The 25,115-nt window shown below is 44.5% G+C and overlaps 3 protein-coding genes and 1 pseudogene across 5 annotated transcripts in view; 1 reads left to right on the top strand and 3 right to left on the bottom strand.

Moving 5' to 3' along the window:
• LOC115555031 (KICSTOR complex protein SZT2-like) overlaps positions 1-14,118 on the bottom strand; it is a 72,528-nt gene extending 58,410 nt beyond the window's left edge. The window contains 12 exon segments of the mRNA XM_030371711.1: positions 8,122-8,236; positions 8,544-8,696; positions 9,091-9,236; positions 9,596-9,725; positions 10,377-10,608; positions 12,157-12,244; positions 12,246-12,308; positions 12,310-12,329; positions 13,196-13,406; positions 13,664-13,726; positions 13,728-13,770; positions 14,030-14,118. Coding sequence (XP_030227571.1) covers positions 8,122-8,236; positions 8,544-8,696; positions 9,091-9,236; positions 9,596-9,725; positions 10,377-10,608; positions 12,157-12,244; positions 12,246-12,308; positions 12,310-12,329; positions 13,196-13,406; positions 13,664-13,726; positions 13,728-13,770; positions 14,030-14,118 — 1,353 coding nt within the window.
• LOC115555030 (KICSTOR complex protein SZT2-like) lies at positions 13,661-17,041 on the bottom strand (annotated as a pseudogene).
• A 989-nt stretch (positions 17,042-18,030) lies between these two features.
• ddx10 (DEAD (Asp-Glu-Ala-Asp) box polypeptide 10) lies at positions 18,031-20,974 on the bottom strand. The gene is given in 3 exon segments (XM_030373525.1): positions 18,031-19,160; positions 19,162-19,394; positions 19,539-20,974. Coding segments are annotated over 3 exon segments (2,481 nt in total). The 5' UTR covers positions 20,889-20,974; the 3' UTR covers positions 18,031-18,262.
• Positions 20,975-21,333: 359 nt separating this feature from the next.
• commd2 (COMM domain containing 2) lies at positions 21,334-24,456 on the top strand. Of its 3 annotated transcripts, none has more exons than XM_030373232.1 (6): positions 21,334-21,536; positions 21,739-21,816; positions 22,301-22,383; positions 22,515-22,589; positions 23,346-23,444; positions 23,594-24,456. In XM_030373232.1, exons 1-6 carry the CDS (start codon positions 21,470-21,472, stop codon positions 23,792-23,794), a joined length of 603 nt encoding a protein of 200 aa, XP_030229092.1. In that variant the 5' UTR covers positions 21,334-21,469; the 3' UTR covers positions 23,795-24,456. The 3 variants fall into 3 exon arrangements, with proteins under 3 accessions (XP_030229092.1, XP_030229091.1, XP_030229093.1); XM_030373231.1 differs by having other exon boundaries at positions 23,331-23,444; XM_030373233.1 differs by having other exon boundaries at positions 23,346-23,503; positions 23,594-23,689.
• The last annotated feature ends 659 nt before the right edge of the window (positions 24,457-25,115 follow it).

The raw sequence follows: 25,115 nt of genomic DNA, 5'->3' as shown, positions 1-25,115 counted from the left end.
CATATCGGATGATATGCAGGGCGAGTGCTTTCGGACCCTTCTACATTGAAGGCCCCGGTGAAGTCCTACACGGACTTCACCAACGTGGAAGGGTGGGCCGACACTCAGGCGAGGGGGATCCCTCGCCTGGAGCCTCCCCTGGCAGCGCTTCTCTGTCCGGGCGCCGGATGGCGCCCTAACGAAAGCCACTGCCCCCCGACCGCCTCCAGAAACAGATTGTCGGCCTAACGGACAGGGTTGTTCGTTTGTGCCTCTCAATCTGCGGCGGCGGTCAACAACATCGCCATGCTCTCCTCCGCCATGGTCTCCTTGTCGGCTGACCGGGAGGCCTACGGCCCAGAGGAAGCCGCAAGATGGCTGGCGGTTTCCCGCTTTTCCAGCGCCATCCTCCAGCTATGCCAGCCGATAGCCGTTTCGGCCGGCCGGCATATGGCGTGGGCAACCATGATTCAGCGAATCATATGGCTCTCCCACACTGCGGTGCCGGAACGGGAGCGGGCCAGCCTGGTCCAGGGTCCACTAGCGCCGGATGGCCTATTTGGACCCCGGTTTTCCGAGGTTCTCGCGCACCAGCAGTCTGTCCGTGAGAATCGTTCCCGGTTCGGGGCGATTCTCACGGGCTCCTCCGCAGGGAGGAAGCGGGGTCCAGGCCGGGCCCAGCGTTCCAGGGGACCGCCTCCGACTCCAGCCCCGGTGCCGCAGCAGCCGCGGCTGCCGCAACCGCGGACGGGTGGAGCAGCGCCACGGACCGGGAAGTTCCGGAAGCTGGCTCCGACTTTTTCCTTCCCCAATAAAGAAAAAAATAAAGACCGTTCGACTGAACGGCAGTACATGGTACCCAAAGAGCGATATTCCTTAGGCCACCTGCGTCCTACGCTTGTGGCGCGTCCCTCCATGTTGCCTCTTTCCCCCCCTCAGCCCGGTGGCTGTAGGGTGGCGGTCGGACGGCGTGTTCACATGGCCTCTGGTTCACCTGCTTCTAAGAAGCGGCGATCCTTGGAGCCTCGTGGACGGTTCAGAGACTCGTTGCACCAGCCCGTGGATGCGGCCGCTTGTACCGATCCCCTGGTTCCCCACATTAAAGGTGAGGAGACAGGTCCGCGCGCTGTGGCTACAGCCTGCGGACAGCGCATTCGCATAGGTGCGGCGGCCGGACGGCTCGCTCCCTGTTCAGCGGTCACGAGTGCAACGTCTAGACAGCTCGTTGTTTTTACAGCGGCTGGTTCTGGTACGTCTCCTACGCTCGCTGAGCCTCCTCCCTTTCATGGGAAGCCCCCCTTGGTTCACACGCAGAGATGGGGCCATCCCATACAGTTCAAGCGTCGTCCCCCACCCTTTATGGGGTTGGTGGAGACCACGCTACGGGACCCGGCTGCGAGCACGGCTCTGGCAGCAGAGGTGGCACGTCTCTTGGTAAAGGGAGCCATCACTGTCGTTCCCCCCCACGAGTCTCACCTAGGTTTTTATTCCCGCTACTTCCTGGTTTCCAAGAAGTCAGGGGGAATGAGACCTATTCTGGATCTTCGCGTGTTCAACAGATTCGTTGCCACGAGGAAGTTCAGAATGCTCACGGTCGGAGCATTGTTCCGGTGTGTGAGAGGGCGATTGGTTCACATCCCTGGATCTCAAGGATGCTTACTTCCACGTCCCTGTTCGGCAGGCGCACAGGAAGTTTCTCTGCTTTGCCTTTATGGGGATGGCGTACGAGTACCAGTGTCTGCCGTTCGGCTATTCCCTGGCTCCGCGCACCTTCTCGAAGTGTGTGGAGACGGCGTTGGAACCGCTCAGGCGTCAGGGAAAGAGGATTCTCTTCTACCTAGACGATCTGCTTATTCTGAGCAACTCAGAAGAGACCGCGAGAAGGGACACCATGCTGGTGATAAACCATCTCTCCTTCCTGGGTTTTGCCATCAACTGGGAGAAAAGCTCCCCGCTCCCCAGCCGGCAGACAGTCTACTTGGGGCTTTGCCTAGACTCAGCCACCATGACTGCGATGCTTTCGCCTCCTCGGCGAGACGCCATCCTGTCTGCGCTCTCCCGTTTTCACGTTCGCAGAAACGTGACCGCACTGTCCACCATGCGCCTGTTGGGGCTGATGGCAGCTGCCCACCCCGTGGTCCCCCTGGGTCTGCTTTTTATGCGCAGACTCCAGCGGTGGTTTGCTCGCCAACGGTTGGACCCCAGGCGACACAAGCTCAGGGTGCTCCTCGTTCCCCGTTCGGTGTCGCCAGACCTGGAATATTGGAAAGGACCCTCCGCCCTTCTCAAGGGTGTTCCCCTTGGCAGGGTGGCGTCCTACGTAGTGGTCTTCACGGACGCCTCGTTGACGGGTTGGGGAGAAACGTGCCTCTCTCACTCGGTCGGAGACGAGTGGCGCACGCCCCCTACAGCACACATAAATGTGTTGGAGCTCGACGCTGTGAGGAAAGTGCTGTTGCATTTCTTTCACCTGGTGCGCGGCCGCCACGTTCTGATCAGGACAGACAGCGTGTCGGCGGCGGCGTACATCAACAGACAGGGGGGAGTCCGCTCCCCTGCTCTCCACCGAAAGGCGGTCGAGCTCTGGCTTTGGGCTCATCAGTATCTCCGCAGTCTGAGAGCCCTGCATATCGCGGGCGCCCAGAACTTTGGGGCGGACCTCATGTCTCGAGGCGGTCCCCGCCGAGACGAGTGGCGGTTACATCCCGACATTGTCAGACTGATCTGGCAGAGGTTCGGGACAGCGCAGGTGGACCTCTTCGCGTCCCGGGAGAACACGCACTGCAGGTGGTGGTTCTCCCTCAGCCCTTGGGATCTTCCCCCGTTGGGGGTAGATGCGTTGGCACACACACCTTGGCCGCGGGCTCTCTTGTATGCGTTTCCCCCGCTCCAGCTGATCCTTCCTCTTCTGGAACGGGTCAGACAGGAGAGACTGTCCCTGATATTAGTGGCCCTGGAGAACCGTTCAGCTCTGTGGTTTCCAGAGCTGGCCGCGCTCTCGCGGTCGGCGCCTTGGCCAGTACCATTCAGGCCGGATGCGCTTTCACAGGCCCACGGGACGGTGCACCACCCGCCCGATGTCTCGGGACGGCTGTTGGTTTGGCTCCTGAGAGGTTGATCCTGCAGGGCAAAGGTTTGCCTGAGACGGTTATCAACACTATTCAGAGTGCTCGTGCGCCTTCTACTTCTTCCCTCTATGCGGCGAAGTGGTGCGCCTTCTCTAATTGGTGTGAGACGAACCACGCTGTCCCATCTCAATGCGAGGTGGGAAGCGTGCTTTCGTTTCTGCAAAACTTATTGGAAAAAGGTTTGGCCTTCTCCACTATCAAGGTCTATGCGGCAGCCGTTTCGGCTGGCCATGCAGGCTGTGATGGTGGACCGATCTTCAGCCATCCACTGGTCAAGAGATTCTTGCGTGGGGCTAGACGGGTTAGGCCTGTTTCACGCGTGCTTACACCACGCTGGGATCTCCCCACCGTGTTGCGCGGATTGTCCAGGGATCCTTTCGAGCCTCTCTCCCAGGCCCCTTTGGATGCCCTGTCATTTAAGACGGCGCTCTTGTTGGCCTTGGTTTCTGCCAAGCGGGCCGGTGAGCTAACCGTCTGTCTGTCTGTCAGCCCGAGTTGCTTGTTGCTAAACGAAGACAGCTCCTTCGCGTTGCTCAGACCTAATCCTGCGTTCCTCCCGAAGAACATTAATAGTTCTTTTCGGTCGAGGGATATTGTGCTTAAGGCTTTTCACCCCCCGCCTCATTCTAGTGAGGCGGAGGCGGAGTTGCATCTCCTGTGCCCGGTTCGGGCGTTGGCTATGTACGTGAATCGCTCGGCAGCGTTCCGCTCCACACAACAGTTGTTTGTGTGTTATAGCGACGCTAGCAGGGGCCGCGCTCTCTCTAAGCAGCGGTTTTCTCGCTGGGTATGTGAGGGTGTTTGCCTAGCCTACTCTCGGCAGGGCTTGGCGCCACCGTTGGGCGTTAAAGCTCACTCCACACGGAGCGTGGCCGCTTCAACGGCTCTACTCAAGGGCGTTTCGGTGGAAGACATCTGCGCGGTTGCGTCTTGGTCTTCCCCCGGCCCCTTTGTCCGTTTTTACATGTTAGACATGTCCAGGGGCTCACTCGGCAACTCTGTGCTAGAGTCCGAGACCCCTTTTACGGCTTAAGAATATAGAAATGTTCTTTAAAGCGGCGTGGTTGGATTTCCTCTCGCCGGCTGGCGAGTTGGTCTTGATTACCAGTCTCTTACTCTCCCACCTTTTTTCAAATGAAAAACAGGCTAGGGGGTTTTCTATTGGCTCGCCAATCGTCTGGTGGTTTTGTTTACCAGTGAGGCACTCCCGCCGTTTTCTTCAAATAAGAAACGGCCGAGAGAGTCCCATTATTGGAGAGCCGAATTCCGTAGCTCTGCCCCCGGTGGTAGCGGACCTAATGGAAACCGTGTTGCTCTGGTTTTCTTTTCCTTTTCATGGGTTCCATGAAGCACGGAATAGAACCGGAGTCTTTACAGACTCACTTTTTTCTCCCTTGATCATTGCCTTGCTTGATCTAGGAGGAATTAGTTTTTATAAAGCTGTTGTGTTTTACACTTCCTTGGCTTTTTGAGTCTTAATGTGCTCTGGTGACTTAGGTCGTTTTGACTGGGGTCCAGCAGGAGTACATTGATCGGGCTCCGCTCGCAGCTTCACCTTAGCCCATAAGGCGAAGCCTAGACGGCGTAGCCTACATGAAATAGAACGATAGTTATGTTATTATAACTCTAGTTCTATGATTGTAGGCGTAGCCGTCTAGTTTCCCACCTGCTGTACCCTCCAAATGCTGAAAGAAAAGCGTGGAGGATGAGCGACGGTATACACCGCGTTATATAGACACGATACCGTGGGAAATGTGGGCGGTGCCCACGCTGATAGGTGCATAGTTTGAATTTTCAGCGCGCGCAGGCGCGCGCACAGGACAAGCCCATAAGGCGAAGCCTAGACGGCTACGCCTACAATCATAGAACTAGAGTTATAATAACATAACTATCGTTTTCTGCATCGCGTCGTCTGTTGCCGGGCAGGTTGTCAGGATGTAAACAAACGATGAAGTAGGCCGGTACAATTTTCGCCCCCGGTACAATTTTAAGGTGACAGCTGTGTCAATCCGTTCGGAAGTAAAAGTACTAGTCACCAGCAAAACAATCTCATCGTGGCTTAAGGTTCTCATTTTAACCACAAGAAAGTTCAGTAGTTCATCTTCCACAATCACTTTTCCGTCATCAGTTTTGTAAATGATCGGTTTAAGTCGAGAAGACGCTGAAGCAGCAGCACGCCGTGAAGGCAGGTCGGCCATCGCAGAGCTGGGCCCTGTACCACGAAGCTCGCTTAGAGGGTTAGCGAGGTATGTTGAGCTCCAAGCCTGGGTTAGTTGGACCACGAAAGTCGATCTCTTTTAGCGTCGCTGTATCACCATGGTGACTTATGCTCGCAACCAAACCTGGTCGGGAGCAGTTTTTCGGCTTGGTCTAGCCGGAGATCGGCTACTTAAATCGGCGTGCGCAGCTTCCTAGCCCCTCCTCTGACAATGGCGTCACCATTTGTGGGTGTGCCCGTGGACCCCGGCGCACTTCTCGTACAGGCGTCTCTCCGGAGACAGAGGGTTTTACGGGACAGAACCGATCCCTTGGCATTGTCTGACGATATTCAGATTTCAGACTTTATTGTCATTGTGCAAACAACGAAATTGGGGTTCTTCATGAGAGATACAGATTCTCATCAGAGGGTGTTCGTTATTTGATCGTCCTTTTGGACCTTACGTAGACAATGATTACTGTTGCGCATTGTGTTTCCGTGACAGTGTGCTAGAGTGGAGGTAGCGCGTCACGCCTCGTTTCCACATACGTATGTTTTTCGTGTCCGTGCTTCCGTAAATTTACGGAAGGAGTCGCTAGTGTTTTACGTACGGGCATGAATTTATTTACGGACAAAAGATGTTAGAGAAATCAGCGGATTGCTTACTCCGGGTAGGAAATGAGTGCCCAAATGAAGGAGTTCAAGTACCTCGGGGTCTTGTTCGCGAGTGAGGGTACTATGGAGCGTGAGATTGGCCGGAGAATCGGAGCAGCGGGGGCGGTATGCGTTCGCTTTACCGCACCGTTGTGACGAAAAGAAAGCTGAGCCGCAAGGCAAAGCTCTCGATCTACCGGTCGATCTTCGTTCCTATCCTCACCTATGGTCATGAGGGCTGGGTGATGACCGAAAGGACGAGATCGCGGGTACAAGCGGCCGAGATGAGTTTTCTCAGAAGGGTGGCTGGCGTCTCCCTAACTCGGATTAGAGCCGCTGCTCCTTTACTTAGAAAGGAGTCAGCTGAGGTGGTTCGGGTATCTGTTAAGGATGCCCACTGGGCGCCTTCCTTGGGAGGTGTTTCAGGCACGTCCAGTGGGGAGGAGACCTCGGGGAAGACCCAGGACTAGTTGGAGAGATTACATCTCAACACTGGCCTGGGAACGCCTCGGGATCCCCCCGTCAGAGTTGGTCAATGTGGCCCGGGAAAGGGAAGTCTGGGGCCCCCTGCATGAGCTGCTCCCCCCGCGACCCGACCCCGGATAAGCGGATAGGAGACCGGTACTTTGGAACATGAGGATCGACATATACAGAGATAAAAACAAAACCAACAGGCTTGGAAAGAGATCGCTGAGGAGTTTGGCCTGCATGGTACTTAGCCTACAAGTTTTGTGAAAAACATAAAAACTTTCATACGGTATCTCCGTAAAACGACGGCGAAAGTTAAATTTTTTGAACGTATATATTACGGACATACCGGACAGAAATGTTACGGAGGGGAGGAGTCTCGGAGGAAAAACGGAAATTACGGAGAATCACATAGGAATGAATGGACTTTCGGTCGGAGACGGTTGGATCGCATACGAGAATGTGTATGTGGAAACGAGGCGTCAGTCTTGAATATCTGCGCGGGGGGTTCGACTCCCAAGTGATGCAGATTTATGTGAAGCTTAAAAAGTCCTAATTCTCATGCATATGGAATACTTCACTAAAGCTTATGGAATTATATTTTTGTGCTTATTTCGAACTTGAACCCATATTTTCAAGGCCGTGCTGGCACCACATCTATGGGGGTAAAATGCATATGATAGACCGGCGAAATTGAACCCCGGTCGCTGGCGTTCGGGTCTTATACCATTCCAATACGCTAGAGCCGCTACCTCTCAGCGGTCGAAAACATGCCATACATTTCTTAAATAGGGTGTATTTAAAGTGAATTCCCTAAATGATAGAATAAGGCAGGATGGACGTTGCTTATGCATTTTTAAATCATCATCATTCTATTTGGATTAATGGCGAACAATTCTGCATTTGGCATAGTTATTTTACAGACAATATGCAGAATATTTTCACATATACGCATATAGACTGCTTGATCTATCGTAAAGGTGAGAAAAATGACGCAAAAAACGCCCCTTTCACGTGACGCGCACTGAACCTAAAGCGGAAAACCTGGTTCAACTAATTGAATCTAAGGTGAGCTTCGTGGTACCATTTAACTCTGATTGCGAGTTGCGGCTCTGTCGAGCCAAGAAAGCCTGGGTATGTTCAGCGAGCTTCGTGCTATAGGGCACTGCTCCCCCAAATCCCCCAAATTCTCAAAACAAAAGTATTTTCTTCAAGTATAATTATTTACAATTTCAAACACAAATTATATTAACTAAAAAAATCATGGACAATATGGACATCTTCTAATAATTATCTTATAATAATATATATTATAGGATATAGATATCTGATATTATTTAGATATAGAGCTCCAGGACTCCCGCCGGAGCACCCGGAGTGTTCTAGAATATTTACAAAACACGGCCAAAAGCTGTGTGCGCCTCGCCATTGCGATGCATCCACTGTAAACACTAGCGCATGGCACCGTGGCTGCAAGCTGCTCAGGGCCACACCCCCACCCTCCACCTTGACCAACCCCTAAAAAACATCACGTTTGTGGAAAGCTTATTGTGGGACTGGCTTGTAGTGGCTGTAACTAACCCTTATGCACCAAGGCTGAATTTCCTGAACGCCTTCAAGTACTGCATTAGGGGCAAGCTAACAGCTATATAAAGCATTCATAAAGTAGCATGCCATGGGATCATTAAGGGTCACCTTGTTCCTGATGTGGGCCAGAGTGCCGATAGGGAAGCCCAGGCGCAGCACCATGCAAGGGGTCTTGGAGATCAGACGCACCAGGTAGAAAGAGGAAGGTGGGTGTTCAGGCGAACTGGAAAATAAACATTTAAATCTTTTTTTGGTTTGTTTTACAGATATCACAAAAATGAATATGATGTTAGGGAGGACCAGAGACACCCACACAAACAAACATAATAGTAATAAAAGTATAAAAGTAATCTCAAGGTGAATTTTCTTGTAAATAATTGCTTATTTTCATTCAATTACTTCTCTATGATCCATTCAGACTCCCAAGTACTAGTTCAAAACACAATTGAGTCACACTAATCAAGAGGCTAGCCATCTGCTTTGAGGTTTACAGCTGTTTCTCTTGTGTACGGCTACTGCCACTGACTCACCTGTAAATGACCTTAATGTAGGAGTAGCCCTCAACCAAGACAAAGCTGGTCCAGTCTTTGAGAAGGGATGTAAGAGCGGAGTGGGAGATGCGACACTGAATGGTACTGAAGCGCCCATTGTTTCCAGGGGTATGAACGTGCTTCGGTAGAGGCCTGCAAGGGAGACGTTGTCAATGCAATAACTGGACAAAAAATCCCTACATATGCATATTCCAAAAAATAATTGAATGTCCGATTAAATACACATCAAGGCTATCTATATTATGTTGATACCTGGCTATGTTGCCTATGTTTTCTAATTAGCAGCCTCAAGAGCCTTGAGTTGTAACAGTTGTAACCGTTGTAGCTCGTGAGGAGACAGTTACCAGAAACTAAACAAAAAAATTATAGAGGACAATTCACTGGATGGATTGACTCATGGATGGGTTTGTTTTATTTTGGAGAAACAATCTAGTTCACATATTTTTTATGGACTAAATGGATACAGTAGAAATGCTTTAAAGTGCAGGTTTAAATCACTGTTCTAGAAGGTTCTGAAAGAGCTTACATGTCATGCTCCAGGATGATACTGATGCGGTGCATGTGCAGCCACCTCTGCCAGAAGTTGGCATCCATGGAAAGGATGGGCTTCCAGTAGGAGGAAAAAAGTGAACGGGACGAATCTTTGGATCCACTGTGCTGCAAGGACAGAACCTGGAAAAATGTAAGACTTTATCAAGCTGGATGAACACAATTTAGCAAATGGGATCCAGCCTAACTTGGGAGAGAACAGAAACCATTACCAATTTTAGATGGATTTTTAGTTGGTTTTGTTTAAATTTTGTACAGGCAAGAGGTCTGCAAAGTAATCTTTTAGACTCATAGAGCACTTTCACAATGGGTCAGGGTAAGGTTGTGAAGCTTAAACTGGTTTAGATTAAAGATAGGTTCTCTCTAAACCAGAGGTCAAAGATTTGATGGTGATATTATGGATATTGCGTTGAAATAAAATGCATTTCTTTATTTCAATGTGTGTGAATCATGCATGCGATTAGTTCAGCAAGATAGCCTACCGGTGTTGTTGACCCCGGAGGTATGTAGAAGAGTGGGACTCCATTCTTGGTGCTTTCTGGGATCATGTAATTCTCAGGGAGAGAGTTGAAGGCCTGCAGGTGCACCAGCATTTGATCTGTCTGGTTTATACTTGAAAAGCAGAACATGAACAAGAATTGAAACTAGTGGTCATACATACAAGGAGTTTTTACTGTGTATTAAAAAAGCTCTAAAACCTGGCCTACGCATGAAATTGCGATTTTAAGTATGTATCATATTTAATAGTCAATTTCCCTTGATAATCTGGCAATTATCAATTATACTTGATACAATAAATGTAAACTCGAGTAAATCAATCAACTAAAGCCAAAAAACGAATTGCTAAATCCCATATTTGTTCAAATTAATAAATGATTAACTATTGATAAAAGAGGGCCCAGGATTGGTAATCAGGCCTAGATGCCAGGGTAACTACCCCTACTCTCTTGATGAGGGCCATTGGATCTTCAGTGATCACAGGGTTTAACATCTCATTCGAAAGACGGTGCTCTTCCACAGGACAGAGCCCCTATTGGGCTGGGGCCGTGGGGGATTACGTAGGCCGAGTGGTGAGGGATGAGCACCCTCTAATGGCCAACCAACACCAGCACCACCTGGTCTCCCATCCAAGGATCCAGCAGGCCCTCCAGCTTAGCCACCAAACAAACCAGCAGTGCTAGGTGGGTACACCATGGGGCTAACAAATAAAACAAAAATAAACCATAAAAACGATGGCACTATGCTCTGGTTCAGACGGTTCACCTCTGCAGAGTGTTCCAGAAGCGCCGGATGACGGACGTGCGGTAGGGGCTAGTGATGGGCTTCTTCTGCGTGCAGCTGATGTCATGCAGGATGTCGTAGCTCCCCTCCATTATCACCTCAACCCTAGTGTTGCGCAGGTCAGGATCCAGCGGCCAGGCAGCGGCCGCCAGGTACTCGATGCTCATGTTGTGTTTCCATAGCAACACCAGCTTCACCTCCAGCTGACTGCCACCTTCCAGCGAAAGAAATTAAACCGCAATGAAAAACAGAACAGTGGAACATAGAGCAGGATGGCTGTATGCATGTGAACTGCTTTGGTTGGTGTTTGCACATTGTGTTTCCTCGTTTGAACAGGGTCCCTGTTCTAGCCAGGAGACATTTCGGTCGGTAAGGATTATTTGAATCTGTGTGAGACATGACAAAGTCCCACAAGGCAATCACCTTATGTTCTGCGGTGAAGAGCAGGGTTTAATTTATAGATATCTTTACAGGGTCCAACGACCGTGCAGATGAGAGATAGCCTTTAATTCCAATTCAATCAAAAACCCACCCTCATACATACATACATATATACTTATCCTCGCGACTTATTGAAATGTCTGCACTAAGAATGATTAGTCAGCGCATAACGCAGCCACTATCTTTGCACAGGATTCAAACTGCTCACTTCATTCTCCCACTAAAATAACATATTTTACATAAAATAACAGAATCAAACTTGGTTTGTTCGTTTTTTTAACAATAGGAGGATTATTTGTTTATCAACACAGTGGATGCTCGCACAGAAAGATGGCAAAAAGAAAATTTGTTTGACCGGTTGCCATGGTTATCTCGTGTGGTTAACTTGCAGTTGCGGTGTTAATTAGCGATTTTGTCAGCTTACTGTTACATTAAACTGTACTCAGACAACGCGGTTATATGCTATAGACCCTCTAGTATCTGTGGTATAAAGGCTGGGACGAATTTCGAATTATAAATATGTACAATCCATAACGTTAGCTCTCTGGCTCATAGCTCAGCGGACTAGATTACCTCCCGTTGCCAAGTCGTAGCTACGACCATCCTATTTATGAGAAAAATGTTATATTTGGATTGTAAATTGCATGAAAATACAAATGAATGATCTTAATTAATTTTCTTTGACAAGTGACCATGGTATAAGCGGGATAATGCCCTTCGATGGGTCAAAAACAGGTTTGATCGATCGTAATTAAAGGGGACTACTTTTTGAGGGAGATGAACTCAAACAGAGTATACATTTAATAAGCATGCAATACAAATAAGAAAATGCTTAATTATAAAGTATTTGAATTGATTGATTTATGCCAACGACATGCGAGTAGAGCGGGGAGTGACGTAGAGTGATGTAGACTGGATAATCCCTCTATACTGGCAACCATACATCATAATATTGATTACTGCAATATTATTAAATACATTGCTTGGACCGACACATGTCGGTCCATAGGCTAGACCAGTTGAGAACAATTGCATTAGGAGAACATGTTTAAAACCCTGAATGGTATAAAATTGCAATGTGTTATTCACATTAATGTTTAGTGTTAGGTTGTTTCTGAAAATAGGTTCAGACAAATTCATCAAAGTAGCCAGTTCCTCTTCTTCAGCCAAGGACTTTAAAGCAGTTGGAGAGACGGCAAGTTTAGTACACCCACCCACACAAAAGCAGTTGGAGCTCTTAACATTCTGCATGGACTGTAATGCACATCAATTGGTGGGCGCGCCCGTTACGTTCATGTGAATGATTTGATTGCATGTTTACCTTTGGTTAGGTTGATCTCCCTGATGGTGTAACCCTCTCGGAGTCTCACAGAGACCACGCTAATGAGGTGGGCGTGCACCTCCTTCTCCCGTGTGCTTCTTTCTGCGCATCACCAGGGCTGGGTTCCCACTGGTGGACACCAGGTGCTCATTTGAACAACTTATGCTGGCTCACTAAGGAAAGGAAGAGATGCATTCCAATAATACATGGTTCAGGGACATTTAGGGATGTATGCAACACATACAGTAGCGAGACCATCCAAATATTCAAGCTTGCGTTTGGCAATGAATAGCAGTCTTCCGTGCTAATTGTGTTCAGCTTGACACCTGTTATTCTGTCTATTAATGGATTGCTACACTCTCGTTGGGTGCCACCATTGTTTAGAAGTTTCTGCAGACTGCGGCGCTCCTTGTTCCTCATGAACTGAAACTCTGTCCTACTAGCACAGATTTACATTTAAATATACATTCAGGGCATTTAGAAGACGCTTTCATCCAAAGCGACTTGCAATAACTACATTTGAAGATGAAGGAGAAACAATATATCGCTGTCGGAACGGATGTAAGGATGTTCATAGAGTCGAGTACAAAGCACCAACAATTGCTAGGTTAATCCATTCCCCGTACACAATAATATTAGCTAGGATAAGATGCTGCACATCCAAGTACTAATTTTAAGTGCCAGGATGTACAACATACAATAAGTGTGTACATTAAGTGCCGGGACGTACAACATACAATAGGTAGGTGGGCTATACAGAGTCTAAGTGACCTCTGAACAAGTGAGTCTTGCGTCTTTAAGGAAGCTGGTGAGCGACTCTGTGGTCCGGACATCAGCGCAGAGTCTCTCTCTCTCTCTCTCTCTCTCTCTCTCTCTCTCTCTCTCTCTCTCTCTCTCTCTCTCTCTCTCTCTCTCTCCTCTCTCTCTCTCTCTCTCTCTCTCTCTCTCTCCCTCTCTCTCTCTCTCTCTCTCTCTCTCTCTCTCTCTCTCTCTCTCTCTCTCCCCTTCAGACATCATGAGCGTCACAATAAGGCCTTACCACAGAAGTACTCTGAGAACATGGACTCCGTTGTCTTTAGGAAGGAGTAGCTGAGGAGGGCCTTGTGATAGGAGTTCATCTCCAAGCTGTCAACGTCTACTTCCGGACAGCTGGCTAGGTAGGAGCCGAAGCTAGCCAAGGATATAAACTTCATAAGTTCCACATTTGGGACATAACCAAAGCTGCAGTCGTAGGAGTATGTGCCGCCTACCTGTTGATGCAAGGTGTAGAGCACATTGTTAGTTCATAGCATCCAGCAAAGCCATATCCTCCCATGCAACCAAATACATCAATTTGAAAAAAGTGTAGTATATTTATTTTTATTTGACTCTTTTCAAATAGTTGCAAAAAGATTGGAATGGAAAATGGCTCCAATATATCATCGACATGATACATCAATTACATATTAACGATTTTCAGCATTTTAATTCGGCATTCTGTAGCTCACACTGACAATATTCTCTGTACCTTAACAAAAGAACAGGCAATGGTTCCACTGCGGAGCTGGTTCAAAAGAGTCTCGCACACTGCCCACATCAGGCACGCTGGTCACTCCATCTGTGATGAGATTATACCTGAAAGGTAGATGGTGGCTCCATGATTATTGGAGGTCATCATGTATGTTGAACAAAAGATTAGCACAATCATTTGTGCGATTGTTCCTTTAGATTCAAGGATAGAATGGTTGGGAGTGAATTATATCTTCAATTTCCTCCCATTACAATTTGTAGAAGCATGCTGTAACCACGAGATAATCAAACATAGCTCAGTCTGATACATGTTTGACAGCCTAGCAAAAAAAACGAATGCTTGCACATAGTATGGACAACATACCTGCACTTGAGTTGGGGGGCAGCAACTGAAGGGCCAGAATCCCCTTGGCGAACCATACTGACCAGTCCGATGTCAGCCCGGTGTACCATGGTAATACCCTGCTTCTGGTGGAACTGGCTGTCCAACTTGCAACCATCAAGTGATGAACTCAAAAGAGGCCGTTCAGACTATTGGGAGGAAAAAACATGGAATTCTTGCTTTACAAAATATATAAACACTTTATAATGGTAAGATGTGAAAAGTTTGTCCACTCCTAATGTAGTAAAATTGCACTAAAACGCCAAAAAGAATTCTCATTATATGAAATTGTTCTTATGTATAACATGAAACGCCTACTCACTGATTTTACCAAAGCAAGGAAACATTTAACCCTCTAGAAAAACTACCAAATATCAATAGCTTGATTTGCTGTGGTTATGGAAATATAGTTCATTATATTGTCTAATAAGGAATGCATTTAAATATCTGACCTGCTCATGCTGCTGCTGCAGAAACTCTGCAATGTTGTTCTCCACGCTCTGAGCTCTGGTGGTACACCTTTTGCAGGAACTGCGTCAGATCTGTGCAATCAAGCTGGCAACATTGAACCAGTACCTGTATGACAAAGGATGCAGTGGAACAGTTGTTTTAAAAGAAGAAGAAGGAAAGTGAATGCATATTTGTGCTTGGTCTCAAATCCTGGGATACAAGCCAAAACGTACAAACACCAAGGTATTTTACCTTCTGCTGTGCCTCAAAATCTACAATTATTCATAATAATCATAAACACAGAAGAATAAAAAGGACTCACCTTGGTGGGAACTAAGTCCAATGATTGAGGAATAAGCCAGGATAGTGATGAAAACCTTTGGTTGGAAAACTTGACTGGTTGCCAGGAACTTCGGAAGGGTCGAGCAAGACCAGCGAGACATTTTGAAAAGGGCATTGAAGACTTCATCAAATATCAGCTTTCCGGCACTGTCATCCTGTAGAGTACAAAGCAGAGGTTTATTTTCAACCGCCAAAAACCAAAGATTAATCTAAAGTAAAAGTAGTCAAATAATAATTCCAAACAAATTCACTAAATTTGTCAACGTTATTTGTTGTTCTTATTTTTGACAGGTGGTATGATTTATGTATAAATATAAAAAACAATTGAAAGTAGAATATGGCAATCAAGCTTAAAATCCAATATTGGGCTAAGCCAGTTTTTACCACAATCCCAGTTGAAGGGCTGAGGTCCAGTTCAATGACCAAAGCTGGTATCGGCGGGCCAGGAACATGGCCCGGGTGGAAGGTATCAACATACAGGGTCGTGCTGTTGGAGGCTGGCTCTGGCTGCCATCCTTTTGGGGCAAGACACTTAACAGGTCAAGCTCGTTCTCTGAGTGTAGCTGTAGAAGATGTTCTAGTGTAGTAAAAGATTGACACTTATGAAAAACTAAACAAAAGTCCAGACTTTGCGCATATTGTCTGTTGAGGACTTATATTCGCAATCGGTAGTTGGTGGAGATCTAACATTGTAAGAAAGAGCATTGTTTGTGCATTCATAAAAAATATATAAAAAGTCCGGTCTTTATGCGAACAAGTGGTTTGGTAAGATAATTTGCACTTTCCTGTAGATTTAAAATGAGCTCTGATTGTTATAGTTTCATATGTCAGTTCACAAACTGAATCAACACCAAGCCCTACAATTCGGCAAATGGAATACAGAAATACAGCTCAACACAGAAAAAGAGGTAAACAATGCATCCTGATGAGCTAGGTTATTATATTATAGAAAAACTTGCTGCTGAATGTTTATGAAATTGTAGTTCAAGATTGCATTGCGATGTTTAAAGTATTGTGATACTAAAATCAGGAGAAAATAAACACCAGGCAACATGCGGGAATCGACATTGCACTGTCAAGCTATGTAAATGTTTAAGAAAATTGAGAACATTCGTTCCACTGCTAAAGACAGAATTAAACTGGATCATGCAACAAGACAAAGACAAAGCCTCAAGCCACAAGTAAATGCAAACAAAATCCAATACAGCAAATGGATTAAATGAATCCGCAATCACATTGACATGTTGTGGGACTCTAAGGACTGCTGCAGATATCAGTTTATTTTGCAAGGGCTTAATAGTGGAAACCGCTTATAAAATGTTTGTCAATTTTAGGGAGGATTAACCTTAATTCATGGCTCTTTGAGAACCACAATTTTTTTTTATCAGGTCCAAATAAATAACATTCCACAATCGAAAAAGAAAGCTTAGTTTTTTGGGGAATTATCACAAACTGAATATTACAAACATTTTCACAGAGCTGACTGTGGATCATGAATCAACAGTAATTACTTTAATATTAGAGGGAACACATTTGGAAACAAAACAAAATCATAAAAACACTGTCAGGTCTAACCCACCAGTTCAGAGTTTGAGGTCGGCCTGATGACTTGGTTTAGTTTGCCAAGAAAACCAGGCAAGGCGGACATTCCTGGATATTCGGTACTCCTCCTTCATCAGAAGGTATATTTGGTCTGCCTTCTTCAATCTTCAAATTTAGTAAAGTTCAAAGACATGTTTAATTTACATTGCATACATTACTGATAGCCTTAACATATGAATGTTTTTGAACACGTAAAAGACCAGAAAATGTAAACTCTAGCACAAAAATGTCCCTAAATACTCAGGGGCCATTAAGTCGGTTGTTATTATGGCTATTAAGCATTTGATGGTGTTGTTGAGGTCCATCAGCTGCAAGTCTAAGGCAAGTTATTTGTAGTTTCGTAAAGAGATGGTAAATTACACGAGTATTAAAGTGTTTAATGTGTTGACTAGTAACTCATTTGAGGAAAGGTATTGCTTAATTATTTTTCATGTTCAAGAACTTCCTCTGTTCTAACGTAACGTTTATAGACAAATGTCTGTACCAATTTTAATTCATGAAAAAAACACATTCAGACGGTGCCAGGGGTTGAGTAGCTGTCAGTAGCACAAACGTTACTCGTATTTAGACAATTACTAGTTTGTAATGAAGATACCTCATTGTCCTGTCTTTCCGCCATCCCGTGTGTAGCATAACTTGCAGATGAACCAGGGCCTTCTGTTCTGTTTTGGTTTTCGTTTACTTTGTTTGTTTGTTTTAATCTTTTTGCGTCGCAGTCTTTTGTACGCTTGTTTATTTCGTTGAGCTGCACTTGACCTGGAAGTATCTGATATTGATTAGGGAGCGATTTATACTAAAAGGACGACCAGGCGGTTTACTTGACTCCACTGTGGATATGTTTACATTAAGTCATAAATTCAAAAGTACATCAAATTAAAAATGTTAAGAGTAAAACATCGTAACGTCAAGGTAGAAAAATGCACCCAAAGAAGTTTCTGCACGGACAGGTTGGACGCTGCAACGATGACAATACTTCCTGTACGCACGGTGACTTCCGGTTCCACTCTACAGTGACGGCAAAGAAGAAGCATAGCAATACATTTAAAACTGCCTTTTATGCCTCATCCAATTGTACATTACCGTACTCCGAAAAATGTGTAAATTAAGTCAACAAAAAAATATTTTCATAGGCTAATAACAAAAATGGATGAGGTCTATATTGTATGTTATGATTACGAAATGACTGATGTATTAGTATTATGACGTTTTGCTCCGTTCATTTTCTGACCACTCATCTTCTTGGTCCATCTACTCCTTGCCTCTGTGCCACCTGTTCCACATAGTCAACTAAACTTATTACAATACATATGAAATGGCTTTGTATTTAGGTTTTTAGAGGCAATTTACGACTAGATCTTGGTTGGACGTTGATGCAATTAGTTTAAAAAAAAAATCTAAAAAAATCCATCGCTAATTTCACACTAACCCTGTCCTCATTGCGGTGAGGCTTAAAATACTACATGTGGCAAGGCATGTTGAAATGCACAACACAATATTATAATATTAATATTATTAGTTTTTAACATATTAATGGTTATATTGTTCAACTGTATTTGCTATAGTAGAAACATTAAAAGTACAAATACAAGTATTTTATCGAATCATTTTATTAGTCAACACCTTAGTAAAAGATGCATACATATTATTTCTTTAAAGCATGAAATCAATGAGGTTATACAATTATAAACAGTATTCTATTGCAGACTATTTAGTCAAGAAAACACTATTTGCCGGCTTCTTGTTCCACATATGCCAAATAATCATACAATATATTGAGAAAGAGGAGCACATAACTGCAAATTCCAAACATAAAATATCAGATTAACTGCTACCAAGTAAGCGCAGAACCAGCTCCTCATCTTCAGCCAAGGAGAGCCCTGTATCGAGAGGCTGGTGATGCAGCGTTCTCTTCCTTTTGCTTGCTGGGGACACGTCGCTGTCGTCACTGCTGCTTTCCCCACTCATATCTCGAACGATCAGAGATGTGTTGGTGCTAAGCTCCCAGGTTGTCTGAGGTTTATCTGGATCTGGCAGTGTACTGGGGTCAAACTCCTCACCACTGTGTTCCAGATATGCCACCGTTTCCTCCTCCTCCTCCTCCTCGTCAGACTTATCTGTTGAGCGTTTGCTGGCCTCTCTCCTGGCATCCTTAGCCTTTAGCCTTTTCTCCCTCTTTTTCTCTTTGATTTTTCGGTTGTATTCCTGCTTGTCAAACTCTTGGTCCTCCCGCTGAAGTCTCTCCCGAGCCTTTTCTACATTGATACCCGAGAACTCCTCCTCCAGCTCTTCATTTGCAGCCTGCACTGCAGACTTCTGGACAAGCGGCCACTGCTGCACCGTGTCCCCTTCCTCAGAGAAAGTGATCTTGGTGTTGACTTGGAACTTTCTCTTTAGGATCTTCTTAGCCTCCGACAATGTTGTCACTTTTTTACCCTTGGGAAGGTCAAGGTATTCATCATCATCCAATTGGTCTCCAGACAAACTGAAGACATCTCTCCTCTTGACTGTCAGCAAGTCTACCTCCCGGAGATCATCGTCATCATCATCGTTACAGGCTGCACCGAGAAACAGTGCAGGGCTGGAATCCTTCTCATCCTCCTCTGTTTCTGATGTCTTCCTTTCTTTACCAGAAACCTCTCCTCTCAGTTTTGCCTTGAATTGTGTGAGTTCGGCATCTTCAGGCTGCTCATGTTCCGCCTGGCCCTTCAGTTGCTTTTTTTTGTACTTGGGCCTTATTTAAAAATCGCACCCTCGGAGCCACTGCAAGGCCGAGTGAAAGAGCGAACTCGTGCATTTTCAGCTGGAATACATCAAAGACATTCTTGTTCTTCATGAGGTATACAGAGCGTAGGTAGGAGACAAAACACCTCTGTGCCCGCTCCTTTTGATCCATCTCCTGGGCGAGGAAGGCCTCCAACTTCAGCTGGACATTTTGAAGTTTTTCTGGATTCACCTGCATAAACCAATGAGAACACAATTATTGGCCTGAATATAACCTAACCTGCCATGTATCTTACCAGTCAGACCTGCTAATCAATGCATGAGATGAATGTGTCCTGAGTACCTTCCTTGAACATTCAACTTTATCTGAACTTACTTGAATCTTGTTGATTGGAACCTTCTTGTCCTGGAGCTGAGTGATCATGCCCTCTTCTTCTGACGGCAGGAGCACCAACAGGGCTTCGCCTCCCTCTTTATACCTGGCGGTACGGCCAACTCGATGGATATAGGTGTCGGCATCCTCTGGACAGTCAAACTGTAGCACCCAGTTGACAGAAGGGAAATCTAGCCCCCTGGCAGCAATATCCGTAGCAAATAGTACAGCACTTTTCTTCCCAACAAAGTCTTTGTAGACCTCCATTCTCTTCATCTGCTGCTGCTTGCCATGAAGGGCCAGGATAGGCATGCCTGGACGCAATCGACAGAACGCGCGGAACAAATATTGCACCTCCTTGCAGCATGCAAAGAAAACGATGACTTTCTTTTGCAGGTGGCTCCGGATGAAGGAAAATAACATGTTTACCTTCTGGTGGAGCTCACACACCACAAAGCTTTGCTCCAGGGTGGCAGGAGTGCTGAACATGGCCTTCTCGTGCACCCACACATACTCTGGGTCTTTTAGGCTGAGACGAGCCAGGTCTTTGACAGATTTGGTTTGCGTGGCTGAGAACAGCAGTGTCTGACGTGTCTTAGGGAGATTCTCGATTATTGCGTTAAGAGTGTCGGCAAAGCCCATGTCAAGGATACGATCAGCTTCATCCAGAACAAGAACATGTAGGTCAGAGACGTGGAAGGTTGCTGTCTCGTCCATGTGTTGCAGCAGCCGCCCAGGGGTGCAGATGACAATATTCGTTCGATGGATTCTTTCAGATTCAGTTTTAAGATCCTTGCCTCCAATTATGAGTCCTGCGGAGAACTCGTGGTTTTTACCAATCTTGCGTAGCACCTCAAATGTCTGGTAGGCGAGCTCTCTGGTTGGTGAGATGATTAGCGCACCCAGCCCATCCATGGCAGTCCACTGATGTCGGTATAAAGACTCCAACACAGGTATTAAAAAGGCCAAAGTCTTACCAGACCCGGTCTTTGCGGCCCCAAGAACATCTTTCCCTTGTAAAGCAAACCCTATGGTCTGCCTCTGTATTTCAGTGGGTTGCCGATACTGCCCCGCAAGTAAACCTCTGAGAGTTTTCTTTGAAATTGGGAAATCTGAAAACTTAATAGCGTCCTTAGCGTTTATCTGGTCATACTTGCAGACAAGTTTCTCTATCTGTTCCCTCTCCACTTGCCACTCCGGTTTCTTTCTTTGATTTCTCTCCTTCTTTACTCGCATTTTCGTCTTGTGGTACTTTTTCTTCCATTTTTCGAAGTTGATCACTGGGTCATCCGCATGATTTATCTTGAGAACATTTACTTTGCCTAATGTAGCAAACTCTTCTTCTTTTCCCATTTTTACACGACAACAGAAATATGCTTTCACAACGTGGAAAACTCAGATCTCTGTCGCATGCTGTATGACGTTTCTGAAAACGCGACGCAGTTGTTTTTTTTTCAACCACCTTTATTAGTCGATTTACTTCCACATACAGTGATTCATAAGTTCCTAACAACGATATAGAACATACATATAGATGCAGGTTCATTTAAAATAAAATACCTAATTATTAAGTTATATTATATGCCCAACCCCGCATATCTACTTGCAATAACAAAATAATGACAATAACTGACTAATAATAAAAATATGCACAACATACAAAAGAAGTTGCACAGTTCTGAATATTAATTCTGTACTTATTCACGCTAATACATGTGAAGTATTTTCTGTTCATTGTTGGAATAGTAGAAGAAGTTGATTGCGGAACGAAAACGCTGCAGTGTGTTTTTATCCGATCATAAAAACGCTGCACAGTGGCTGTCATGTGACTGATCATCTTTAGGAAAAGTAATTTCCCTTTGCCGTCTGGTAGGCTGTTTGATAAAGACTATTTGAGTCACATAGAGAGAACATTTAATCAATAAATAGTGAAAATGTTGCTAGTTTTGTCAGAGGAATATAAAGAACATCTGGCTTTCCTGCCTCAGGTGGATCCTGCAGGTAACGTTTTATCCAACTCCCACCTCAGGGAAATACTCTGGTCGATCGCAATGTCATTATTTTGGGCTTTTTCCCAAAAAGTATACTTAATCAACGGGACAAGATAGTTCATTGTATACAGCGGTATACAGCCCTTAATCAGTTTTCGTGCATATTTCGTATTGGTTTTGCATCACGATTCATCTCAGATTTGTCTCCGTAGTGGTGTTTGAGTTTGGGCGGATAGCAGTGGAGTTTTTGAAGAGAGGAATAAACTCAAAAGTCTACGACGGAGCAGCAAGTAAGTTGCTTTTATTTTTAACCACTAATCTGGACAAATTTCATTTGTCAGACCCCACAAGACACAAAAGGCAGTTGTGCAAACTATATTACTAAACTATATTCAACTGTGACTTGATTAATGCAAAGATTGCCACCAAAACGCATGACTTAACTTAACCTTCATTCAGAACAGTAAAGATGATATTTGGAAAGCCTGTTTCCTTTTATTTTGTTTTATTTGACAAGCTTAACCATCCTCCAACCTTAAGACTCTTAACACTTGTTTTCCTTTTATAAATGTCCGCTGCCTCTTCACATAACACCAAATATTGATCCCCCAACAAGCTTGCTTGCTGCTGTAGATTTTTTTAATGTGTATGGAAAACATTAATAAAGCAAATATGGATCACATTGAATAGTATCACAGTAGTATGTATTTTATTTTTAACCTAATATTGCATTATATTACAGTTGTTAACAACCATGAGTGTTTTCTTTTTAAGGAAAGCTTGGTTTTCCTATCACAACTGTGCAGCATGGAGTAGAAGGCCTAATGTTTCTGTTTACTGAAAGTTCTAAACTTATGGTGCGTCTAACTCAAACATTGGTACTTATTTAATCTTTTGTGGATGTAAGTAATTCTAACCGTGTGTGTGTGTGTGTGTGTGTGTGTGTGTGTGTGTGTGTGTGTGTGCGCGCGCACCCATGCACTCACAGATTACAGATATTGATTTCAAGGACTCTGTGATGGTTTTGGGTTTCAGTACAGAGCTAAACGAAATCCTTTTACAGGTGAGTTTCCTTTCTGTCATGGCATGTCGAATATTGTACACAATCTCTTCCATGTTCCCATTAGACATCCTATGATAAATAAAAACATTTTATTAGAGCTATTAAGTCTATAACTAAGCAAAAGTGCACATAATTAAAATAGTTAGGCTAGATGACACAATTTATAATGTTTATTATATTGTAATATTTATTTGTTCATTCAAATTGTTCAATACTTTTCGAATGTCTGTTATATACCACCTCAGACACGGACATCGGTTGTCATGTCAACATTAAGACAAGATAATGTGGGGTTAGGATAGTGTAGTGGCTAGCTAGGGTATCGACTGCCAGCCGAAAGGTTGCGGATTAGATCCCGAATGTCTACAGCCTAGCTGTCGTAGGCATTCTTGAGCCAAAAAACCTAACCCCCATATGCTCAATAATGATATATCTGAATTCATTGTAAGTCACTTCTGCTGAATAATGATAATGCTGCAAATAGTAAGAGTATATCAACTCAGATGTCAAGATGGGTAGACAGATGGTTCGCACATTGACGTTTTTTTTCGTGGCATGCATGCGGCTTACATACAAATACTAAAATATCCATCTTTTTGTTTCATATTTGATTGTAATGATTAAATAACATGCTTGAATATCAACGCCTGAAGGGGAAGTGGCTTGAATGTGAACAAATAAAAACAAACTTTCTTCAGTTTTTCTCATTCCAAATAACAATGTAACACTAAAGCATAATAGATTCTCTGTTTTCAGCTCTATGTGGAGAACCAGACTACGATCCGCAGCACACTCACTCAGCTGGCGCCAAGTCTGCCTTCTTACCATAACTTAGAATGGAGGCTGGATGTACAGGTTGGTACAACATCTATGAATGCAACTCAGCCTCAATCTGTATGCTTGCAAAATAAAAGGTAAAAGCACAAAAACCTCACGGTCAGGAAATTCTTTGCATAAATTGTTAGAAAAAAAGAATTCACCATGATATCTACTACTTGTATCAGCTGGGGAGCCGCTCCATGCGCCATCAGGTTGTTCCCGTGGTAACGATGCTGTTAAACCTGACAATGGGAACCAGTGAGAACAGGAGGTGCTGTTTACAGACCAACCCCTCAACACTCCTTCACCTAATCGCAGTGCTGGAAGCTGCACTGGCTTCAATGAAAAACAACCATGCACGCCGCATCCTGCGCAACATTAAATGAATACCTCGATTTTTTTTGTTTTTTCTACAACCTTATGATAATTTCTATTGCTAGACTGAAACACCCTGTTCTTTATAGCACACAACTCTATTTTGAAACAAGAACGTTGTTGCTTTTGATACTGCATTAATTTGTGTATTGTTATTAAACATATATTGCCACTTTGTTTATTGTAATCAGCTCATCAAGATTCATGTTATGTAATCTGCATTGTGCCACTTAGAATTTATTATTGAACTGTGTTTATTGCCCATATTAACCAATTGTATTGTTATGCACATAATCTATAATATTAATAAATAAATTATTAAGACCCCTTGAGATAAGGAGAAAATCAAATGCTTGGTGTAGTTCTCCCATCATCAAATAACAGGCCCTTTCATTTTATTGTGAAAATATAAGAACTGTCATGTTAGTGGTAGTGTGAGTGTGTATGGATGCTCAGAGCCTAAAGATTTGCCGTCATTGAAGTAAAAAATAATTCTAACAGACAATTCAGAAGGAGAATGTCCAGTTGTCCATTTTGCAACCAGACAACCAAGAATAAATCTACCTGCTGTGACTTAAATTGAAGATGTTATGATTGTTACATTACACTTGCTTTATGCATACTAGCTAACCAAGTTGCATATAGATTAAAAAAAAACAACTAATACCTTTTATTGAAGTCTGCTTGTTACTTATTTGATCTCTGTCCTCTCTACAAATGTCTGCTGTGTGAGTATCTAATGTTTTCTTAGAAGAGACAAAGATGGAACATGAGTTCATTAGTTCTGTTGGAATATCTTGAAGTTGTCTTATGGCCATGAAAGCAACAGATGATTGGCCAAGGGAGGTCTAGAATTGCAGAAGTCTGTTAATTTATGTTTAAGTCGTGTTGATATCAGAATCAGGTTACAATTTTTTTTTGCATAGTGCTGTGAAACATATTTGCCCCCTTCTTAATTTCCTATATTTTGCACATTTGTCAAAGTTTTAAGTCGTATTTATTTAAAGCAAAAGTGTGTGTTTGTGTGGGTGGTTGTGTGTGTGTGTGTGTGTGTGTGTGTGTGTGTGTGTGTGTGTGTGTGTGTGTCCCCTTAGTTACTTTATCATTAATCCAAATGTGATTGATCATAGGATTAAATTGATCCGGACACACCCAGGCTGGTTGATAATTTTGAATCCAAACATGATCTTAGCAATCGTATCATTATTGTGGAGTTGTCTCAACAAGCAGTGATGGTCATCACTGCCGCCATCAAAATAAATTCTTGGTGAGATAAGAAAGCAAGTTGTTCAGCCATATCAGGTTGAAAAGGGTCACAAAGCAGTTCCGAAG

This window comes from Gadus morhua, chromosome 12 (genome assembly GCF_902167405.1).
Source record: "Gadus morhua chromosome 12, gadMor3.0, whole genome shotgun sequence".
Classification (NCBI taxonomy): Eukaryota; Metazoa; Chordata; class Actinopteri; order Gadiformes; family Gadidae; genus Gadus; species Gadus morhua.
The sequence above is the reverse complement of the archived record's forward strand: the minus strand, read 5'-3'. Positions and strand labels throughout refer to the sequence as shown.